The sequence below is a fragment of the Patiria miniata genome, unplaced genomic scaffold (genome assembly GCF_015706575.1).
Source record: "Patiria miniata isolate m_02_andy unplaced genomic scaffold, ASM1570657v1 HiC_scaffold_12, whole genome shotgun sequence".
In the NCBI taxonomy this organism is placed as follows: Eukaryota; Metazoa; Echinodermata; class Asteroidea; order Valvatida; family Asterinidae; genus Patiria; species Patiria miniata.
In genome coordinates, this window is record NW_024037050.1 from 617,335 (window position 1) to 639,469 (window position 22,135).

The 22,135-nt window shown below is 39.9% G+C and overlaps 1 protein-coding gene across 1 annotated transcript; it reads left to right on the top strand.

The window, feature by feature from the left end:
- The first annotated feature begins 7,663 nt into the window (after positions 1–7,663).
- On the top strand, positions 7,664–21,187 carry LOC119744407 (probable ubiquitin-conjugating enzyme E2 C). The gene is made up of 5 exons (XM_038220330.1): positions 7,664–7,903; positions 15,678–15,705; positions 16,440–16,526; positions 17,766–17,970; positions 18,556–21,187. Exons 1-5 carry the CDS (start codon positions 7,788–7,790, stop codon positions 18,678–18,680), a joined length of 561 nt encoding a protein of 186 aa, XP_038076258.1. The 5' UTR covers positions 7,664–7,787; the 3' UTR covers positions 18,681–21,187.
- Positions 21,188–22,135: the final 948 nt, after the last annotated feature.

Genomic DNA, 22,135 nt, shown 5'->3' on the forward strand with positions numbered 1-22,135 from the left:
ATTCGGAGTCAGGAACTAGGGCAGCTATCAGCGGAAACAAGTTCAAGCTAGTTCCCGACTCCGTATTATCGTTCGAAATGCACTTGTACAAACGAGATCCAGTCAACTCATTATCATAATCGATGCATCGCGCTCGGTAACGGAATCGCGCTGGGACCATCGAATGAACGCTGGGCACGTACGGCCATATCACGTTGTTCAAACACGAGTCGGAAATTTAACGTGTTCACGATCGATCGTGAGGGGAGCTCTCGGAATTGAACGGGAAATTTCACTTTTCATCCGACTCGTAAGCAAACTTTAGTACCTCACTTTTAATCATCGATCTCTCCTTGTACCTCAGGTGGCGTATCTAGTCATTTGGAGGCCGTTTTGAGGTAAATCTGATGTTTTTGTTGGCCAATTTTTAAATTTTTTTGTGGTCAACGGCAGTCGGCAGAATAGTGTCACGCGACGTTTTCTCATGGTTTCTGGAGAATCGCCACCAAAATCATCGAAAAATTTCATATTTTAGTCTTCGTTGTTCTGTTTGAAGTCGATTATTAGCTTCATGAATGTCTGTTGCATAGTATGAGGTATGAATTATGGAATCTGGGTTGGGATAATATAGGGAAAATGGACCGTTTTTGTAATGCACCAGGGATACACAGTCCGGGATTTCGGGATTCTTACAACCCGGTATTATAACGTAGTTGTGACTCCAGCTCTAATGCGATAGGCATTACAGCTGGAGTTACTCAAGCTACAATCGAACAGAGTTTTATTTTAACTTAAAACCCGAAAAAGAAATCAATTTCTTGCATCTGCTGGCTGATTTACCTGGTTCGGTTGCGGCTGCCCGCTTTAATTGTTGATTTTTCTGATTTTTGAATTGGTTTCAGAACGTAGTATCAAACTTTACTATTCAAAATGTTTGACATATAAACCGAAACACCACGTGCACGCACGCTGTGACTATTGTACATGAACATCAAAATGTATTCTGTGTATCAAGCGTGCACTGAGAAATAGAAAGTCTGTTGACTGCACGAAGATCTGCCATACGTATTCCTGCTGGTATGTGTGTGTACGAATACAGACATTTATTTTGGCGGCGGGGGTGCTGCTGCTTGAAGTATCGGCACTCCGGGAATAGACTGGTTCTAGTTTGTGATACCATGTACATAATGTACATTGAACAGTGGGAATCGCGAAACCAAATTCGTGCATGCAGTACATCGTTTGCTTGGCTGCTTGCAATTTACGTTGTTTCAGCCAATATTATCCAGCAGAAATCTACACTCACAGCCGCTTTCAACTAGGATTTTTCCAGGCGTGTCAAGTTGGTCAAAACCCGTATTTTATGGGGGAAAAACGTACAGTCGTATTTTCAACAAATTCCCGTACGAAATACGGCAGAATCGTACTAGTTGGCAGGTCTGCACTGTGTGTGTTAAAGCTACAGTCCATCATTTGCAGCTATCCGAAAAGTAACTGATGTAATTATTGTTGAAAAACACACTTGATTGAAAGATAGTAAGGGGACTAAACCCCCCTGTGAAATTATTCATTCTGGCAAGCTGTCTTTTTGAAGAAATCAACGGAAGAAGGCCTTTCCAACCGTGCGTCTTAAGACGCAGAAATTTCCATTATAGTAGTTCGTTTTTGTTTTTTTATTTGGCGAAGCGCGCGCAAGCGTTAGAAAAACGCATACGCGCGCATGGTTGCTATAATTTGTCGTTCAGTGCGCGACATCGCGTAGTGCAATCGGCTCGGCGAGAACAAGTCTCGGCACTGAATTCAGGCCCAATTCAAAACATGATTCAGCAACTTTTGATTTGAAATCGAGATCCTAGAATGTTGTTTTTCTCGAAATGTAGGTTATCAGGTTAGTTGTTCAGCACCCTTCTTTAGATTTTGAGCACTTTTGTTGCTTCAAACGAGCAAAATGCACAGATTACAAATGATGGACTTTATCTTTAAACAAAACAATGCATAAAATAGAGATGTAATGGGAAAAGTAGATGCTTCAAATTTCACGTCAACTGTATGCATGATAATCCTTACCAAAAATAATGCAAACGATGACATAAATCCCTCTTTTGTCAATTCCCATACGCCGCCATATTCCTCCTCATCGACACCTTGGAAACTTGTGAAGTACACATACAATATACCTGCATTGGCCGCACAAAATCTGCAACATTGAAAATGGGGAAAAAGAACAAGTATATAAAACAGGGGCCATTCATTATTATCAACATTGTCTAAGAGTACAGAGAGTAGGTTTTCAGACCCCCCTCCCACTTCCCCTCCCAGGGAGTACTTTAGAAAGTGTTGATTTTTAAGGGCTCGGGACAGAAAATTGTATTTTTGGACATAGCCGTTTTTTGGTCATAAAACTTCATTCTTTTACAAACTATGCACTATTGAATGGGCCCTGAAACTAACACCTGCAATTTGGCAGGAAAGTACAATCAACATTTCCCCCCCCCCTTTTTTCAAATGCGTACATAAGGTCTCTCCCCTCCCCTCCCCCAAGCATACAGTATCTTTTATGACAGAGCATGTATACCTAAAATGATAGACCATACCTAATATTCCCATTTTAGCTATGAAAATCTCCATAATGTAGCAACAAGCTTTAAGCTAATAGCTATACATTCCCCCACCCCTGTGTCGCAAATACTGGACTTCCTCCGCATTTAGAGCCACAGTGATGTACATGTACATGCTAAATAACATGAACAAATGTGTTTCCTGAATTTGAAATCCAGGCTGTATTTTCAATTGATATTTGCTATTGAAGCTACATTGTACTTAACCGGTAAATAATCAGGAAAAGTTCAAGTCTGTACCTCTAGACGTGTAGTTATCCTGTAATTTCCAGGTTGGAAGGACCTTTGACCTTTTAATTTTCCCTGGTTATTTAACTTGGTAAGTACCTTCCAAAGTGAATATTAAGTTTTAAAAAGTAGTCTAAATTTCCAATTCAGGATACAAAATTTTTCCAGAAAGTTAGCATGCACTGCTGTCACTGGCTGTGTGGCTCTAAATATGGACAAAATCCAGTGTTTGAGACACATTTGTTACGCCACATGTGTCTTAACATGCATGACAAAAATTGCTTTTTCGCAAACTATCTATTTTAGTGATTTATTTTAATAAATGTTTGCCATACTTACAAAGCTATTCCTAAAAATCCTTTCAACGGTATGATGCCCCAGACTATCCCACAGAGTATAGCGACAATTTGCCTTGCCCAGTAGATCACATCTAGGAATTCATCCTGCGGACAGTAAAAAAAAAAAAAAATGCATACATCAATAAACTTCAAGATGACACTGAAATAAATAAATGGTGTAATTTTTTCATGTCTCTGATTCTGGGAGACATTGTAAAATTTGTATAATTCGATGTCCTTAAAGAGAAACGCTGTCTTCCACTCGCCGTGTTTTGAATGAAACACAAATGACAAGAAGAAGCGCAATTGCCAAATTAAAAGGGAAAATGTTATTTTCAATGTAAATCATTTGTCATTTATCTTTTAGTATTCCTCACATTTTACTGACTTTTTTTTTGGTACTAATACTACAGTAAACTGCAGCTTCGAACTTGACTTTGGTTGGTCATAAGACCGACCAGCCAAATATTGAAAACAGGACTTCTATAGCGCCCTGCAGTTACTGGGTCTAGCATTTGTGTGGGTCACTCTTGATACTCTCTCGAGTAGGAAAATATTGTGTGCGTATTGCACTTGGGTCACATCACTCGAACGGTTAATGTTGTTACAAACCATGCAATATCTTGAAATTGCATGATTGTGCCTGGAGTATTACCCATAGGCCTTCACCTGCTCCGAGTATACGTTGTACCCTTACCATATTTGCACGTGGAAATATACTTTTTTTTAATCAAACAAAACAGCCTGTATTTTTGCATCTACACATATTTTATTAAAAGACCTGGGCCCAATTTCATGGTGCTACTTAACAGTTAGCAAAAAAGTAAACAGTTAACAGAAAATTGTGCTAACCTTTATTTGCTTAAAGCTACACGGCCACTATTAAAATTCATGGTCATGATGGTGTGGATGTACTAATATCTTACGTCACTATACAAGTAATTTAACTAAGCAACTTAAACTCTGCCTTTTGCTGTGCTTACTAAATATATGGTGTCCGCAGAGTTGAAACAAGTCACTGCATTTTGTGACTTGAGTCGAGTCATTTTCAAGGAAGTGACGAGTCCAGTCGAGTCATAAGGTCTAGAAGATTGAGTCAATCGAGTCACAGTGTGTGGTCAAGTCGAGACGAATCAAGTCGAATCAAATTTATGGTTGAGTCAATTCGAGTCACTGATATTTGAACACCATCTAACAAATTACAGAATGGAAGAAGGAACACAACGCACCAGTTTATTATGAATATCCAAAGATTTTGCATGGTACCCAATAGACAAGTTCTGCTGGATGTTTCTATCAAAGATCTACGCAACAGTTCACAAGAAGTGAAATTTCTGTTCTTTATGCTGACAACGTCAAAACCAAATTGCAAACATACAAAGCTGTTTAGAACTGATTATACAGAAATATATCTAATTAATTTTTGAAAGCAGGACAACTGCAGCCGATTTCACAAAACCTTTATACGCAATGGCGCAACTCCGCTTGCGCCACATTTTATTGCGTAAGTTGCGCAACATTTCATGCTGCGCAATATTTCACTTATGACACATTTCATGAAAGTCGGATAGTGTGTAAGTCCGCAACCTGCGCAACAAATTATGGCGTTACTTGCGCAATCATTTTAGATGGCGTAAGTTTTTATATATTTTACCAGCAAATTGGGATTGTCGTGGAGCTCGTTATTACACAACTTATCAAAATTGATACAAGACACTCACAACTTCATGTTTAAAGTAAATTTTTACTATTTTACTCGTAACATAATTTTTAGAGTTGCCGAACGATCCCGACAAAAATCGGACAAAACAATTTTCAAAATGGCGGGCTGAAGTGATCCAGTGATTCGCGAAAGAACAAATTCACACACAAACAGCCGTCGTAACTGTTGTTTTTTATCCTCGTCCAAGATGTTTCCAATTATTTAAAACGTTGCGCATCTACGCCAAGTTTCGTGAAATCGATCGTCAGTATACTGCGCAGCTGCGCAACAAATTTGTTGCATAAGTCTTATGCATGGCGCAAGCTACGCACTTTTTCTTGAAATCAGCTGCTGGAGTTCCATCAAGGGTTTAAGAAATGGCCCCAAGCCAATGACGTAACCAAGAATTTCAATTGGGATACGCCTTTAAACTAAGTTTGAAGTCTGGTTCTGGGGAAGTGGTTTGTGAGCTACATTATAAAGGGCGTGTTCAAACTCGAGTCGGAAATTTAACGTGATAATTCACTATCGATCGCGAGGGGAGCTCTCGGAATTGAACGGGAAATTTCACTTTTCATCCGACTCATAAGCAAACTTTAGTATCTCAATTTTAATCATCGATCTCTCCTTGTACCTCAGGAGGCGTATCTAGTAATTTGGAGGCCGTTTTGAGGTAAATCTGATGTTTTTGTTGGCCAATGTTGGGGTTTTTTTTGGTCAACGGCAGTCGGCAGAATAGAGTCGCATGACGTTTTCTCATGGTTTCTAGAGAATCGCCACCAAAATCATTGAAAAATTTCAAATTTTAGTCTTTATTGTTCTGTTTGAAGTCGATTATTAGCTTCATGAATGTCTGCTGCATCGTATATGAGGTATGAATTATGGAATCTGGGTCGGGATAACATAGATGGTCCGTTTTTGTAATGCACCGGGGATACACAGTCCGGGATCTCGGGATTCTTACAACCCGGTGATTGTAACATATACATGTAGCTCTAATGCGATAGGCATTAGAGCTGGAGTTACTCAAGCTAGATAAAGGGCAGGGCTTTGAATTTTTGAGGGTAAAGACGATGACAACGACAAAATGCAATACGAAAATAAAAATTGCGACACCGCATGATGTACTGTGACGTGAGCGTGCAAGGCGTGCTGAATCACACGGCACCAAATGTAAACGGCGTAGGAAAATCGTAATTTCTACCCCAAGAGTGCAAGAAACTGTTCAAAAATTACAAAATAGGTGGAATTGCTTATTGAGACTGAGTCTGAGAGAAGTGGGAGTAATTGCAGAATACCCCGCCACTCAGAAATACACCCCTAAAATCAGTGGCTACGAGGTTGAAATCACTGCAAAAGAAACAATTGAAGTCCATTGCCAGCTACGCGGATACTGAGTGGGGGTCCATTATTTGAGAACGAAGCAACACAAAATGAATGGGAGTTGCTGAAAAAATTTCTAAGTCCAAACCAACCACCCTGTTGGCGGCTACGATGCTACGGAGTGGGAGTCCCCTTGAATATGCTTGAGAACGAAGCAACACAAAATGAATGGGAGTTGCTGAAAAAATTTCTAAGTCCAAACCAACCACCCTGTTGGCGGCTACGATGCTACGGAGTGGGAGTCCCCTTGAATATGCTTGAGAACGAAGCAACACAAAATGAATGGGAGTTGCTGAAAAAATTCTAAGTCCAAACCAACCACCCTGTTGGCGGCTACGAGGCTACGGAGTGGGAGTCCCCTTGAATATGCTTGAGAACGAAGCAACACAAAATGAATTGGAGTTGCTGAAAAAATTCTAAGTCCAAACCAACCACCCTGTTGGCGGCTACGAGGCTACGGAGTGGGAGTCCCCTTGAATATGCTTGAGAACGAAGCAACACAAAATGGGAGTTGCTGAAAAAATTCTAAGTCCAAACCAACTACCCTGTTGGCGGCTACGCGGTCACGAAGTGGGAGTGCAATGGAGCATGACGCATAGACATACAAGTAGCGCTGAGAATGTTTATTGAGGTCAATCAGGCATGACGCATAGACATACAAGTAGCGCTGAGAATGTTTATTGAGGTCAATCAGCCGTGACCTCGTAGCCGGCTACGAGGTGGATAGATCGAGTGGCGGGGTATTCTGCAATTGTGCCGAGAAGTGTGCTTTAAGTTAATTGAAAATGTCATTTTTGGGTAGGCCTAATAAATAACACTCACGCTCTTATTTGATCGGAACAAAACTGGGGCCCTACACTACACAATAAAATAGCCCTTTTTTTTAGCAGAAAACTGTGTGCTTTAGCTCATAGGTTTACTTTTACTTTTAGTTTTAGTGCTCCATGAAATTGGGCCCTGTCCTCGGTGAGGGCGCTCTAACCCGTGCTAAAGACCAAAACAAAAGAAAAAGAAAAGAATACTTTTTCTTGCCACTTTGAGCCTGATGCAAACACCCGTTTCCAAACTGAGGGTAAATTCTGCTTCATGTCTTCCTGTTCCCCTTTCCTCCTTCTTGTTGCGGCCATGTTATTAGAAAATACAAGTAATTTCAGAGGGTAAACATCAGCGTTATATTTGTGACTTGCAACGTGCCGCAAATTTTCGACAACCTCGTCACCACGTGCAAGTATTTCGGTAACAACGTTGTCTAAAACCTGAGAAAGAGGACAACATGGGCGCAGCCATTTTTATTCCTCAAAGTTCATTCAACTTTCGTTTTAGGGCGGAGCGAAAATAAAGCTTACTTTTGATTGGTTGTTATTTTACATTCTCTCGTCTGATTGGATACTATAGATACGGCGCCATTTTTAAATGGTAAACATGTCCTAATTACATGCCTTACTAAGTTACCGTACCGCCGTTTACATCTGCACGCACCTCATTTTTGGGCGTCGTATTAATCTATATTTATTGAATTATTTCAGCAAAGTTACAACCATGGCGTCACAGAATATAGATCCGATGTCGGCTGCAGCAAATAGTGCGGGCAACAGACGAAAAGAATCAACCAAACAAGTGACAGAAAGGGTGGATAGACACAAAGTGACAAACAGGTTTGTTTTTTTGAGCATGTTGAGGACTAGCCACACTAGTGTGGCCGCGGTATGCTGCGCTGAACCTCTGCATACCACGGCCACACTAGTGGGGCTAGTTGAGGACTAGCCCCACTAGTGTGGCCGTCGGTATGCTGCGCTGCAGAGGTTCAGCGCAGCATACCGACGGCCACACTAGTGGGGCTAACCGACGGCTAGCCCCATAAATGTGGCCTATTTACTGGACTGCCTCCGTAAACATAGGCCACACATCCACATGTACACAAATCGTGTCGACGGAGCCAAATTTTGATTTTCACATTTAGGCTTAGTTTGTAGGATTTTTTTGCTTTAGAAGCATACTCACCCTCTTTATAGGCTAATCAGAAAGTGCTGCCTTTTTCAGATGTCTAATTTTTGTGAAATTTCATGTTGAAATTTTGATACGCAAACGTGTAAAAATGAATCTGGAAATTTCACGAAAAATATACATCTGAAAAAGGCAGCACTTTCTGATTAGCCTATAAAGAGGGTGAGTATGCTTCTAAAGCAAAAAAAACCTACAAACTAATCCTAAATGTGAAAATCAAAATGTGGCTCCGTCGACACGATTTTTGTACATGTGGATGTGTGGCCTATGTTTACGGAGGCAGTCCAGTAAACTGGCCACATTATGGGGCTAACCGACGGCCACACAAGTGGGGCTAGTTGAGGACGTGTTTATAGCTCCATGATATGATCGATCGTGGTGGTCATGGTGGCTTTTTTGTGCTAAATTATAATAACAGAATAATACTTAATAGTGACGGTGCCGCCGTTGTCTTATTAATTTTTTTAAGGCAGTGTATATTTTGCCGGAGACGGCAAACCTTTAGTAAACGTTAGTTTGCCGGATATGCACTGAACATGCGCAGTTACTGTTTTTTTGTACCGGTGAAAAGTTTTAGTCTGGCTCCATGCCAAAATTATCGTTGTTACCTCGTATTCACAAGATGGGATTCAGACCATTTTATAATTTCGGACTTTATTTCCCTTTTTAAAAAAATCCTCCAGAGCCACAAATCTGAAAAAGAAAATGTAATAGGGGGCCTACTCTGCAAAAAATGTTTCAGACATGTTAAAATAATAAAAGAAGAATATTCTTATTTATTTGGGGATGAGAAAAAAAAACTTAAAAATGTGGTGCGGTCGGAATCGAACCCGAGTCATCCCGCTTACTAGAGCCTTTGCTTAACCACTCACCAAACGTGCTACACAACTTTTGGTGGGAATTTAATACATCTTATAATTCAGCCCTATTTTAAAGAGCACAGCGCCCTCTGTTGATATGGATTGCCGCCGGCAAACCTTTAGTAATCGTTAGTTTGCCGTCATTACCTCCGGCAAAATATCCACTATCTTTTTTTAACACTTAAAGAAAAAGACTTTAATTAGCCTACTAATAATAGACCCGTGAACGTGGCTTGTATATAACGCCACGTTCACGGGTCTAACTACTCCTAGAACTATGAGGCTCCACGTAGTGGAGACTAACTAGCTGGAGTTACCCAGCCCTGAGTTTTATCATTGGGTTGTCATTTAGGGCTGGAGCTAGTTTTTCTCGTAGCCGATAGTATAGGCAAACATTTTTGGAAAATGTTTAATTTTGTCCCCATTACACACTAATTGCAACTGCAACTCACTCCAAACTTGCCTGGAATAACCATTACACAGGTCCTTGAAGTAAAAAACGATCCACGATGAAGATTCAGCCTACAATTGCAGTGAAAACAGGAGGAATAACCGCTAACCTGACAACCTTGCAGGCATGGCCAGGACCGCAATTGGTTTGTGCACAAAAAAAAATTGTGTACAATGAATGGCGGTCGATTACCATGCACGTACAGCTCGCTGGTACTAGGCATTTTTGCGGTCGGTGCATGACGTGACGCGGAAGCGTAATACCCGATGACTGTTTCATGCATTAATAAGAGGTTCACTCGCATCACAGTGCGGTACTACGGAAGCTTGAATTGCCTTCTGCGATACCGCGTTACCGCGATAATTTATCACAGAAATCCGGAAATCAAAGATAAATCCTTCCGTGATACCGCGTTACTGCGATAATTTATCACAGAAATCCAGAAATCAAAGATAAATCATTCAACGGTACCGCGTTACTGCGATAATTTATCACAGAAATCCAGAAATCAGAGATAATTCCTTCCGCGATACCGCGTTACCGTGATAATTTATCACAGAAATACAGAAATCAGAGATACCTTTTCCTCGATACCGCGTTACTGTGATAATTTATCACAGAAATCCGGAATTCAAAGATACGTATTCCTCGATACCACGTTACTGCGATAATTTATCACAGAAATCCAGAAATCAAAGATAAATCATTCAATGATACCGCGTTACTGCGATAATTTATCACAGAAATCCGGAATTCAAAGATAATTCCTTCCGCGATACCGCGTTACTGTGATAATGTAACGCGGTATCGCTGAATGATTTATCTCTGAATTCCGAATTTCTGTGATAAATTGTCACGGTAAGGCCAAAAAAAATAATAAGTCGGTCTCTGGTCAGCGCGCGCGTCGATTTTAATCATGCGCGTCGATCTTTTTTTTTCCAAAATGTTCCGCGGTAGCTCCAACAGCGCCCTCTATTTCCGCACCTCCTCAATTTTTTTTTCACCAAAGAGCACCAGGGAATGGGAAATTGCACCAAGGCAAATGATCGAAAGCATTAAGGCAAATTATGTAGGACACTAATGTACATGAGGACACCAAAAAAGCAAAATAGTACCCACCTTGTCTGTACAATCCAAGCTTGAAGAAAAGGAAAAAAAAGCCGCGTGGCCGCGTCAATTCCGGAACTTTGGTCTGACCAGAGACCAAATATTTTTTTTTTTTTGGCCTAACGCGGTATCGTTGAATGATTTATCTTTGAATTCTGGATTTCTGTGATAAATTATCACAGTAACGCGGTATCGAGGAAAAGGTATCTCTGATTTTTGGATTTCTGTGATAAATTATCGCAGTAACGCGGTATCGCGGAAGGAATTATCTTTGATTTCTGCGATAAATTATCGCGGTAACGCGGTATCGCGGAAGGCAATTCAAGCTTCCGTACGGTACTGGATGGCAGCCGTCGAGTAACACTGCACTATGAATGCACGATAGCCGGCCAACTCGACGGTTGCCGTTCCAGTACCGCACTGTGATGCGAGTGAACCTCTTATTAATGCATGAAACAGTCATCGGGTATTACGCTTCCGCGTCACGTCATGCACCGACCGCAAAAACGCCTAGTACCAGCGAGCTGTACGTGCATGGTAATCGACCGCCATTCATTGTACACAATTTTTTTTTGTGCACAAACCAATTGCGGTCCTGGCCATGCCTGCAAGGTTGTCAGGTTAGCGGTTATTCCTCCTGTTTTCACTGCAATTGTAGGCTGAATCTTCATCGTGGATCGTTTTTTATTTCAAGGACCTGTGTAATGGTTATTCCAGGCAAGTTTGGGGTGAGTTGCAGTTGCAATTAGTGTGTAACGGGGACAAAATTGAACATTTTCCAAAAATGTTTGCCTATACTATCGGCTACGAGAAAAACTAGCTCCAGCCCTAAATGACAACCCAATGATAAAACTCAGGGCTGGGTAACTCCAGCTAGAGACTAACAGTAACTAGCTGCTATGTAGCTGTTCACTTTTTAGTGTTTGCATAATTTGTTTGTTCGCAGTGGCTATCGTTACTGCAGCCGTAACGCATTTCCCATTTTCTATCGTTACGGTAGACTGCAACTTTTATAAAAACATGAGAAGAAAATATAAAATTAGATGGAAAAAAGTGAATTTGAACGTTATGAAATTCGGACTTTATTTCCCTTTTAAAAAAAATCCTCCAAAGCCTCAGGTTAGAAAAGGAAAAAAATTTGAGTGCAAAACTGAGATGCGAACCGGCAATTAAACCTCGCGGTGCAAAATCCTACCCTCTATCGACTGGGCTGTCGCACTGCTTGCTAAAACGTGGGGAAACAAATAATAAATATACCTGCGTGCGTATCAAAAAAGTATCGTAGAGGGCGCTAAACAACAGCTGCCGTAACGATAGCCACTTCGTTTATAAAAACATGAGAAGAAAATATAAAATTAGAAGGAAAAAGTGAATTTGAACGTTATGAAATTCGGACTTTATTTCCCTTTTAAAAAAATCCTCCAAAGCCTCAGGTTAGAAAAGGAAAAAAATTCGAGTGCAAAACTGAAATGCGAACCCGCAACCTCGCGGTGCAAAATCCTACCGTCTATCGACTGAGCTGTCGCACTGCTCGCTAAAACGTGGGGAAACAAATAATTATATACCTGTGTGCGTATCAAAAAAGTATCGTAGAGGGCGCTTAACAACGGCTGCCGTAACGATAGCCACTTCGTTGTTTGTTTGTTTTGAACATGTTGATTTTCATTATCTTCAACTTACATTTTTTTATTGTTCTTTTATTTCACGGATTTTCAACCCAAAAAATATTTGTGAGTAATCATTGAAGCCCCATTACTTCGTCTTTGACATGTGGAAATGCCAGTAGGTGCTTTCAAAGGTATTTTTGTCAAGTATTTTGTGTATTTTTGTGGTGAACTTTGAAATTGTAACATTGACAATACTTCCGTAGTGGGACGCTAGTACGACAACCAACATCCCAAATGTCAAAAAAAAAAGAGTTCTAGCGTCCCAGTTAGTGGGACTAACATCATGTATAGTCCGAGTAACTAGGACTCTACGGATCGCTTTTTAACACCTGGACATGGTCGGGCGATAGTAGTATCTCCCGACCATGTCCAAATGTTAAAAAAGCAATCCGTAGAGTCCTAGTTACTCGGACTACATCATGTTCATGTACAAAGGCCTGCCATGCCTGCCTAACTTTTGTTTTATTGGGTTTTTTTTAAAGATAATAAGAAAGTAATTTTTACAACATTAAAAGTACAAGGAAACCCTGAAGAGGCCTAGAGGCCTGGCAATATTTAAACGACAGCCAATAACCATAAAAAAAACCTTATAACTGGGTGGGAAAACAAGAAGGGAATTGAGAAGGAATCAAGCAGGGGGGTTCTCCATTCTCATACCCACATGAGCTCAAAAAATGGGGAATGATGCCATTTTATTCCTGGGAATCATTCTGTCTGGTACTCGGCATGCGCGGGTTCACTTACCCAAGCATCCAACTTTTTCACCAAAATTAGAGCTTCCCTGTGGTTCCTTCTGCAGTTCTGGTGAAACTTGCCACTTAATTTGCGTCGATGCATTGACCTCCACCTTGGGTGGTAAATAAAGAGACAAACTTCACCTGAAGAAACCACGGGGAAGTCCTACATTGTAATTTTGGATAGAAGGTGGGATGCTTGGATACATGTACATGTGATGTGGAGTGTGATGGCCTAGCGGTTAAGAACACCGGACTCACGTTCTGGTGTTTCAGAGGCAACAGTGACTTGGGTTTGAGCCCGCCGGCGGACACTTGTGCTCTTAAGCAAGGCACTTAACCATTATTGCTTCGTCCTTCGGATGGGACGTTAAGCCGTAGGTCCCATGTGTTGTATAAATGCACGTAAACTTATCGCTAAAGAGAAGGGGTTTGCTCCGGTGTTTCTGGCCTCCTGTATAAACTCCCACGTGGAGTATTTAGGAGAAGAACCAACCAAGAACATGTAAGTGAACCCGTATGCCGAGTATCAGGCCGAATGATTACCATAAAAAATGCCATCATTTCCCCAAGTTTTTGAGCTCATGTGGGTATGGCCTTGAGCACTGAGTTTACATGGCCATAGAATGGGGCTAGGTTGGGTTAAGGTAATAGAACATAACAAAGAAGAAGGGAATTAACAAAAAGAACTCCCCAGACAACATGGTTGAGAGTTGGATACATGTACATGTGATGTGGAGTGTGATGGCCTAGCGGTTAAGAACACCGGACTCACGTTCTGGTGTTTCAGAGGCAACAGTGACTTGGGTTTGAGCCCGCCGGCGGACACTTGTGCTCTTAAGCAAGGCACTTAACCATTATTGCTTCGTCCTTCGGATGGGACGTTAAGCCGTAGGTCCCATGTGTTGTATAAATGCACGTAAACTTATCGCTAAAGAGAAGGGGTTTGCCCCGGTGTTTTGTGGCCTCCTGTATAAACTCCCACGTGGAGTATTTAGGAGAAGAACCAACCAAGAACCAAGAACATGTAAGTGAACCCGTATGCCGAGTATCAGGCCGAATGATTACCATAAAAAATGCCATCATTTCCCCAAGTTTTTGAGCTCATGTGGGTATGGCCTTGAGCACTGAGTTTACATGGCCATAGAATGGGGCTAGGTTGGGTTAAGGTAATAGAACATAACAAAGAAGAAGGGAATTAACAAAAAGAACTCCCCAGACAACATGGTTGAGAGTAACAAACACAGACAAGGGGAACAGACCAAGCATCAACATTTCCAATCAATTGAAAGTGAACCTCGCTCACATCTTATTTAAAATGTGGAAATCTTATTGAAAATAAAGGTGAATTCACAAAGGATCTTCAGACATCAGAATTCAGTAAATGAAAGGACGAAATATAAATTTAAACACAAATACTGTGCAAAAAATTGCGTGAAACATAAAACAACTCTAATCGTTTTCATTTCATATATATAGTAGTTAATTACTATTGTTTAGAAGTATGAAACCAAATTTGAAAAAAAAACTTGAGTCCCATAAATTATGCCATCACTGGTATTGCCTTAAAGGGAATATACAACATTTGCAAACATCGAAAAATAAAACTACCTAGTTTTTACGAAATACCTTACTAGGATGTTTGTAAATGACAGTCTAAAGCATCCTGTAAAATTATGGCACCTGGTGTGAAGTCATTTTCAAGAAAATGGTATTTTTGTAAAAATTTCCAACGGTGGTCGGCCGACCACCGTTGGAAAAACCTTACTATTTTTCAACTACTGCTCCAATTAACCATTTTTCTTTCAGTCCAAATTTTGTTTGCTATTGGTTACATGTTCATGAACGGGTGCAGGCCGGCTAGACTGGTTCCATTACCTTACAAGTTTCCGGCATCTGTAAATTGATCCATTTTATATTTAGTGGAGTCAGGGAACCAGACTACTTAAACGTTTTTGTTTTTCTTGGTTTTTTCCAGCATTTTCGAACACAAACCTTCAAACATGTCAGTCTAACGTATTTGATCTATTATACTAACCCCGCAAATAGTTCATTTCTGAAAATTACAGCAAAAGCCAATCATGTATATTCCCTTTAACATTAGACATATGAAAACTCCAACTTGGGGAAAAATGAAGAGTGAATTAAAGCGGCCCAATTTGACTTTTTCAAGATTTTTCTACACCAGAGCCTATTCAATCTGTCCTTGCCTATTTTAACCCTAACCTCTTAGGTAATTTTACTAGAAAGTATCCTGAATCCGCCAAAATCCATCAATTTTGCCATGCAAAAAAATGTTGATGGCCAGTGAGTCCATCAGAATCCACCAGTTAGCCGGAAGTAAATCTGTTGAGATCCTGAATCCATCAAAGTCCCCCAACTGCTCAATATGGAGGTATCCTGAATCCATCAAAATCCTGCAGTACCGCTAGGCTTACTGTCCTGAATCCATCAAAATCCCCCAACTTTTTCAATATGAGGGTATCCTGAATCCACCAAAATCCTCCAAAACAGGGGTGTGGATTTTGATGGATTTAGGTACGTTAGGGTTAAGGAATAGGAATATAAAGCACACATATTATTGTTATCTCTTTGTTCCGTTGCAGACTTAATCAAGAGTTGATGCAGCTCATGGTGAGTTGGCATTGTTTCAGTGCATAATTATACCCTTTAAGCTCTCTTTATAAAAGTTTGTAGCAGAGTTTCCAGCCACTCCAGTGGAAATCAGGGAAAACCTTGAAAATGATTTACCATTTTTTCCAGTCTGGGAAAACTCAGTGAATTTGACGGTGACACAGAAGAGAAAGGTTTTTTCCAGTTATATGCATCCTTGTTGCATATGGTAAGGACTTTGGAAAGGATGGCTATAATGGAGAGAAGGGAGGCCATCGCTTGTCGACAAGTTGCTGGTGTATTATCTGCATTTTTAAGCTGCTTTGCTGCAACCACCTCAGAGTGAAAATATTTCTCATGGAATTTTGAACATTTCTTAGGGAACTAGGAAGAACTCATGGACTTTTGTTTTCATAAAGTGCTAGGAACCTTGGGCAGGTCATGACCTCCAAATTGTCTCAAGGATTCCCCAGGAATGCTGGAAGCTCTCAATTCAAGCATTGGGTTCCTTGCACATGTTTGCAATTTTCTAAGATTTCTCAAGCATGACAAAACATTTCAAACTTTGCATGAATTTTTTTTGGGGGGGGGGGGAGGAGGGCTGTCACGTGAAGAGGGAAAGCATTATGTATATAGACAACATAATGCAGTGTCATTTTGTTTAAACCTTTCATTTTTTTTCATTCTTCACTCTATTCAGTCTATATTTTAAATCTCCACTGATAATATTTTCTTTCTCCATTGATATCTGTAAGATGAGTCCACCCAAAGGTATATCAGCATTTCCTGATGGTGACAACATCTTCAGTTGGAAGGCTACAGTGGAAGGCAGTCCAGATTCTGTGAGTGATTAACATGTTGAGACATGCCGAATCAATCATTGTTCAAGAAACAAATGAGTTTGTATTTGACAGCAAGGATTTTCAAGTGCCATGTTAAAAAATAAAATTCATCTTGTGGACAGGGTTATGCTCCTCAAACCTGCAAAATCCTACAGAACTAACAAGAATTCATGTATTTAAGCCATGTGTACAAACATTTTGATGCAAAAAATATACCTTTTTGTTTCCTCTTGTTAACTTAAGGGTGGTGGTTTGTTTTGTTGTTTTTGTTTTTTTTGCAGTGTTCTCCAACCTGTAAAAATAACCTGGTGCCCCACCAAGCTTTCTGAGGCACCCGCCAAGTTTCAAAAGCTGCCACCAAGCTTAAAAAGTTGCCCGCCATGCTTAAAAAAAAAAGGGGGGGGGAATAATAAAAAAGACAAACAAGTGCCACTACCATTAGCCTCCAGGGTATATTTTGGCCAGAAACTCTGCCAAAAGCAGTAACATGCAACACTTGTCAAACTGACAAGCCTGCCCATTGTAGCAATCAATCAGGTCAAAAGACCAAGTCGTTGGTCACTGATGTGTTAAAAAAAGATGATGCTGAGCCAGTAATGTACTTTAAAATTGTTAGTGTTACTGTGTTAGAAATGGCCTAAAAGCTGTTATCCGTACATAAATTACATGTTCATCTGCAAATAGCGCCCCGAAGCATAAAGAAATGTATGACTGCAAATAGCGCCCCTAACATAATTATAGCGCGCCCCCCCCCCCCCCCCCCCCCCCCCTGCTTTTTTACGGCACGCCGACTTTTAACACTGTTTTTTGGGTTGTTTTCCTTGGTTTTTTTTTATCTTGCATCGAGGTTTCCATAAAGAAAGTTTTTTATGTGTAGGCTGATTTGTTTTCATAGATGTTCAAATTTAGGATGGTCAAAGGAATGTGGTGAAATACTTAAAACTTGGGGTTTACAAAAAATAAGTTCAGTTCGCAAAATCTATGCATGGCTGGTTATTAGATTTGAGGAACTTGATTTTCAGGCAAAAATCTAAACTCACTGAAATTCATCACACAAGGAAATTGTTTAAGAAAACTGCAAAAAGCCTACAATTATGAAGAAAAGATCCTCCATTTGTAAAATCACTGTTGGATTACAGATTCCACCCCAATTATCTGTTTTTGAATAAAACCTTAATAATGAAAATAATAATAATAATAATGGATATTTAACGACTTGACCAACTTTTTCATTTGCAGATGTACGAGGGTCTCAACTACAAACTCTCCATGACCTTTCCGCCAAACTACTCCTATTCCGCACCCACGGTCAAGTTCCTGACCCCCTGCTTCCATCCCAACGTGGACACGGAAGGCAATATCTGCCTGGATATTCTAAAAGAGGAGTGGATACCGACCTACACTGTTTCCTCCATACTGCTGTCCATTCAGGGTCTCTTAGCAGGTAGGAAAAGTCATCCAAGGAGACTTTCATGGACTCAAGTCCAGGAATGGGACTCGAATCAGTCTTGACTCACAGTTTCGGCGACTCAGACTCGAATCAAGTCACACTCATGCATCGCACTTAACACAGCACTCTATTCGGTATTGGTACGCTCGTAGATATTGAAATTCGGTTGACCCCTACGTCATAGGTCATTCTGACAATCCACACGCTGGCTGGTATCAGACTTGGTATCAGTCAGCCATTTTGAGTCTGTGGTCAGACTACCCCATGCACAAACCTGTAGCATCTTTGTGCGAGTGTCAGGCTTGCGATTAATTGATTGTCCCCCTCTCCCCCCTTCCCCCTCTCCCCCCCCCCCCCCCCCCTTACGACTGAATGTCCCCTCCCCCTCCGACTGAATGTCCCCTCTTCCCCCCCCCCCCTTCCACACTCTCTCTCGCTTTCTAACTATTGAGGGGAAACTTGTGTCCAGAGTCCGTACCCAGCATCACATTTTTGATTTGATGTATTTGATTGGCCTTACAGAGTCCATACCCAGTATCACATTTTTGATTTGATATATTTGATTTGGCCTTACTTCAGCACCCAACGTGGACAGTCCTCTCAACCTTCAAGCAGCCCAGCTCTGGGAGAACCCTGCAGCCTTCAGGAAAACCCTCCACGAGAAATACCAGGGGGACACCAAGAGGAAAGACCAGGCAAAATAAAGGCAATGCAGTGTGTACGAAAACCCCTGCCATAATAAATTACATGTCGACCCAGATTGGAAGCATGTTGGTTCAGAGACGCTTTATAGTGCCACACAGTCATCACATGTTTCAGTAGTGGATAGTTTACACATTGCTTTTGCAAAAGCACATCACCTGGCTGGTTCGAGTCCAGCAAGTTAAGCCCTAGGACAACACTGAGTATACAGTCGAACCCTGATAAGAAGAGTATCGTTGATACAATATCCTGCTTAAAAAAAAGCAAAATTTTATGTCCCAAATCTTTGTTTTCCTTTGTTTTCCATTACTGTTAATACAGGGTACCTGTTCGTAAAGCCTCAAGGACCTTGTTATAAAGGTGTTCGACTGTACAGTGTTTATAAATACGTCGACGAAGGGCAAAACCCAATATAAAGATATATATGCCTTGGATCATAACTTGCCTATATGTAGAATTAGGTTCGAGTTCTAGATGGATCCAATGTGAACCTTAAATAAATGTACGCTTATGCTCTTTAGCCATCAGGAATTTGCCTGTAATTTTTGTACAATTTTTGTGTCACCTAAACGAAGTTTAGGGGCACACTTACCAGTCCTAAATGCTATATGTATTAGGTAAGTACAGTCTGTATGACCGTACTTACCACAGCTACTTGTGGGGTACTCATACAAAGGGAAATTTTGAAAACAATGCTACCCCACTACTCACCTTTAAAAAAACTGTACCCCAGAAGTGAAATTCTAAATAAAAGGTATAAAAGGACAACAATGCAAGTACCCCAGAACTTCCATCTGCTGAGATACCAGTATGAAAGTATCCCTATATGACCGTATATATGTTAAAAATGAGGTTAAGTTTTTGGAAGAAGTGTATAACCTCTACATCTTTCATGGATTTGGATGAAACTTAGATGCACTGACCATTGGGTGAGAAGACACAATTCTTCATGGGATAACGGAGGTCAAAGGTCATGTAGAGGTCTTGTTTTTAAAGATATGTACATTTAAGACTTTCACAATGTTTGATGATGAACTACATGTACTTTTGATGAGGTTTGATAAAAAAAAAATAAAAAGCCTTTCACAATTTGTATAAAATGTGTACCTTTTAAATTTTGATGTCAAAATAAACACTCCAAGAATATGGTGTAGATATTGCACAATTTTGGAAATTTGAGTTCTGGAGAAAAAAAAAATTCTCAGAAGTCAATACATGGGTATGTAAATTCTCTTCCTTTTCTTGTGAAGGGGAGCAGTGTCTATAACATTCTTTCTATATTTCAGTAAAACATGTTTGTAGTAATCATCGATTAGAATTTGATTCGACAGTCAATGCTCGACTTTATTTTAAAAGCTATGTGTACAGAAACGTTGAACATCTGCTTTATTATATCAGATTTTTTCTTTCCGTGTATTTCTTTTGTACATGAGCACATTTGAAAACTAGCAAATCTGTTATGAATATTTGTATATGAATTTTGTCGATTTTTTTTGTTTTTGTTAATAAATGTAAAACTAACATATGAAGAAAACACGTTTGTTTCGTGTACATATAATGTGACCCGTCACATAGTTAGTATAAAGTCAGACTTTTTAAGAAATTAGATATTTGCACGTTTGTATTTTGCAGAACAAGAGCTTTCTAATGGTACAAACAACTGAGAAAGGTAGAACAGGACTAAAAAGAATTTCAAATTTTGGATGTGCCCCACTGTACTGCAAAATGGTCACACGTGTTCCACAAATAATAAGTGCCATGGCCTAGTGGTCTGGAGCATTGAATTTGTGGTCTGTGGGTAATTTTGAAGGTTGTGGGTTCGAGTCCAGCCTGCGGCAATGGTGCATGTGCCCTTGGGCAAGGCACTTTGTCACTCATTGCTTCTCTCCACCCAGGAGTAAATGGGTACCTGTGAGGGCAGAGTTGGTTACTGTTAGAGGTTGATTATGGCCAAGTGGCTGCCTACCGGCCTTGTATGCTCCCCAGGGAGATGAGGTTTCAGGAGTGTTTGCCCGTTGAACAGGGGCAGTAATAATTGTAAAGCGCTTTGATACCCCGTTTAAAAGCCCTATACTGTATATATGCCTGTTATTATTTATTATTACATACATACACAACAATGAAGCCACATGCACAAAGTTTTAGATCTGCACACGCGCAGCATTTATTTACTTCATTAAATCTTCCTCAATACATGTTTTTATTACAAATCCATGTATACACTACATAAGTCTCCAAAAAATCACATAATCTTTCTAAAAATGCAAGGGAATAAATAGACAAAAATGGCTACCTTTAAATTTTTTTTTTTAATTTTTTTTTTTTCACCTCTGCACAACAGATTAAATTATCCATATTAAAATGACAACAGAAATAAATTAAAAGAGTGAAAAGAGGCATCTTCTTCAGATGATTGTGTAGCTTTGTTATAAAGATCCTAAAAACAATTCCATTGTAATCATACAAACAGCAAAAGAGAATAAAATGACGGACTGTGTGAGAAACCAAATCCCACTCAAAAGCTCATGATTACAAATCTGAGAAGTCATGAAATTCTGTACGCAATATGAGCACAAAATGTTATTTTTTAAAAAGTGCTTCATGTAGATGAAGAAACTGATTCAAAACTGGCAGCTTTTTTAGGCATACAAGATCCATGAAGAGTGTAAGCAATCAATTTTACCACAAATTCAGGCTGGGTTCAAGTTCCCCCCCCCCCCCCAAAAAAAAAAAGAGCCTAAAAAAACATCCTAAAATGGATTGACAATACATGTGTGTGGATTTGCCAATACTTCTGAAAAATACCATTCATCACACACAATTTATGTACAGACGAAGAAAAAAAATTCCACAAGAAATAAAAATGACTAGCATGAACTAGTGGTTTAATTCCAAAGATCACACTTTATCAAATCAGTATGCTCTTGCTCTTGATTCTTGTTTTAGTGTACAACTTGAAACAAAAAATATCTGGAACAAACCAACTTGTTAAGAAGACAGGGCACATTTTGCAGCACTGCCTAGCACAGCATTTTCTGCTGGGCATCCATCTACGGACCTTATTCATGAGGAAGTCATTTTTGATTGTGTTCCTGAATGTATTTTATAAATTATATACTTTTGAATGGGATGGTGCTAGACATATTATACGTTCCAAGCATCACTTTCAATTTTTTGTTAAATATGGCGTAAAACAGGGGATGTTTAATCAAAAATTATTCATCAGAGCAGACTGGTTTTAATTTGTAATTCAGACTGGTTTTAATTTGTAATTAACTTTTTTTCATTGCTTTCATTTCTATTCGCAAGTTCCAAAACTGAAGATTTTACCTCTCTTTAAAAATTAGTTAAATATGGCGTAAAACAGGGGATGTTTAATCAAAAATTATTCATCAGAGCAGACTGGTTTTAATTTGTAATTAACTTTTTTTCATTGCTTTCATTTCTATTCGCAAGT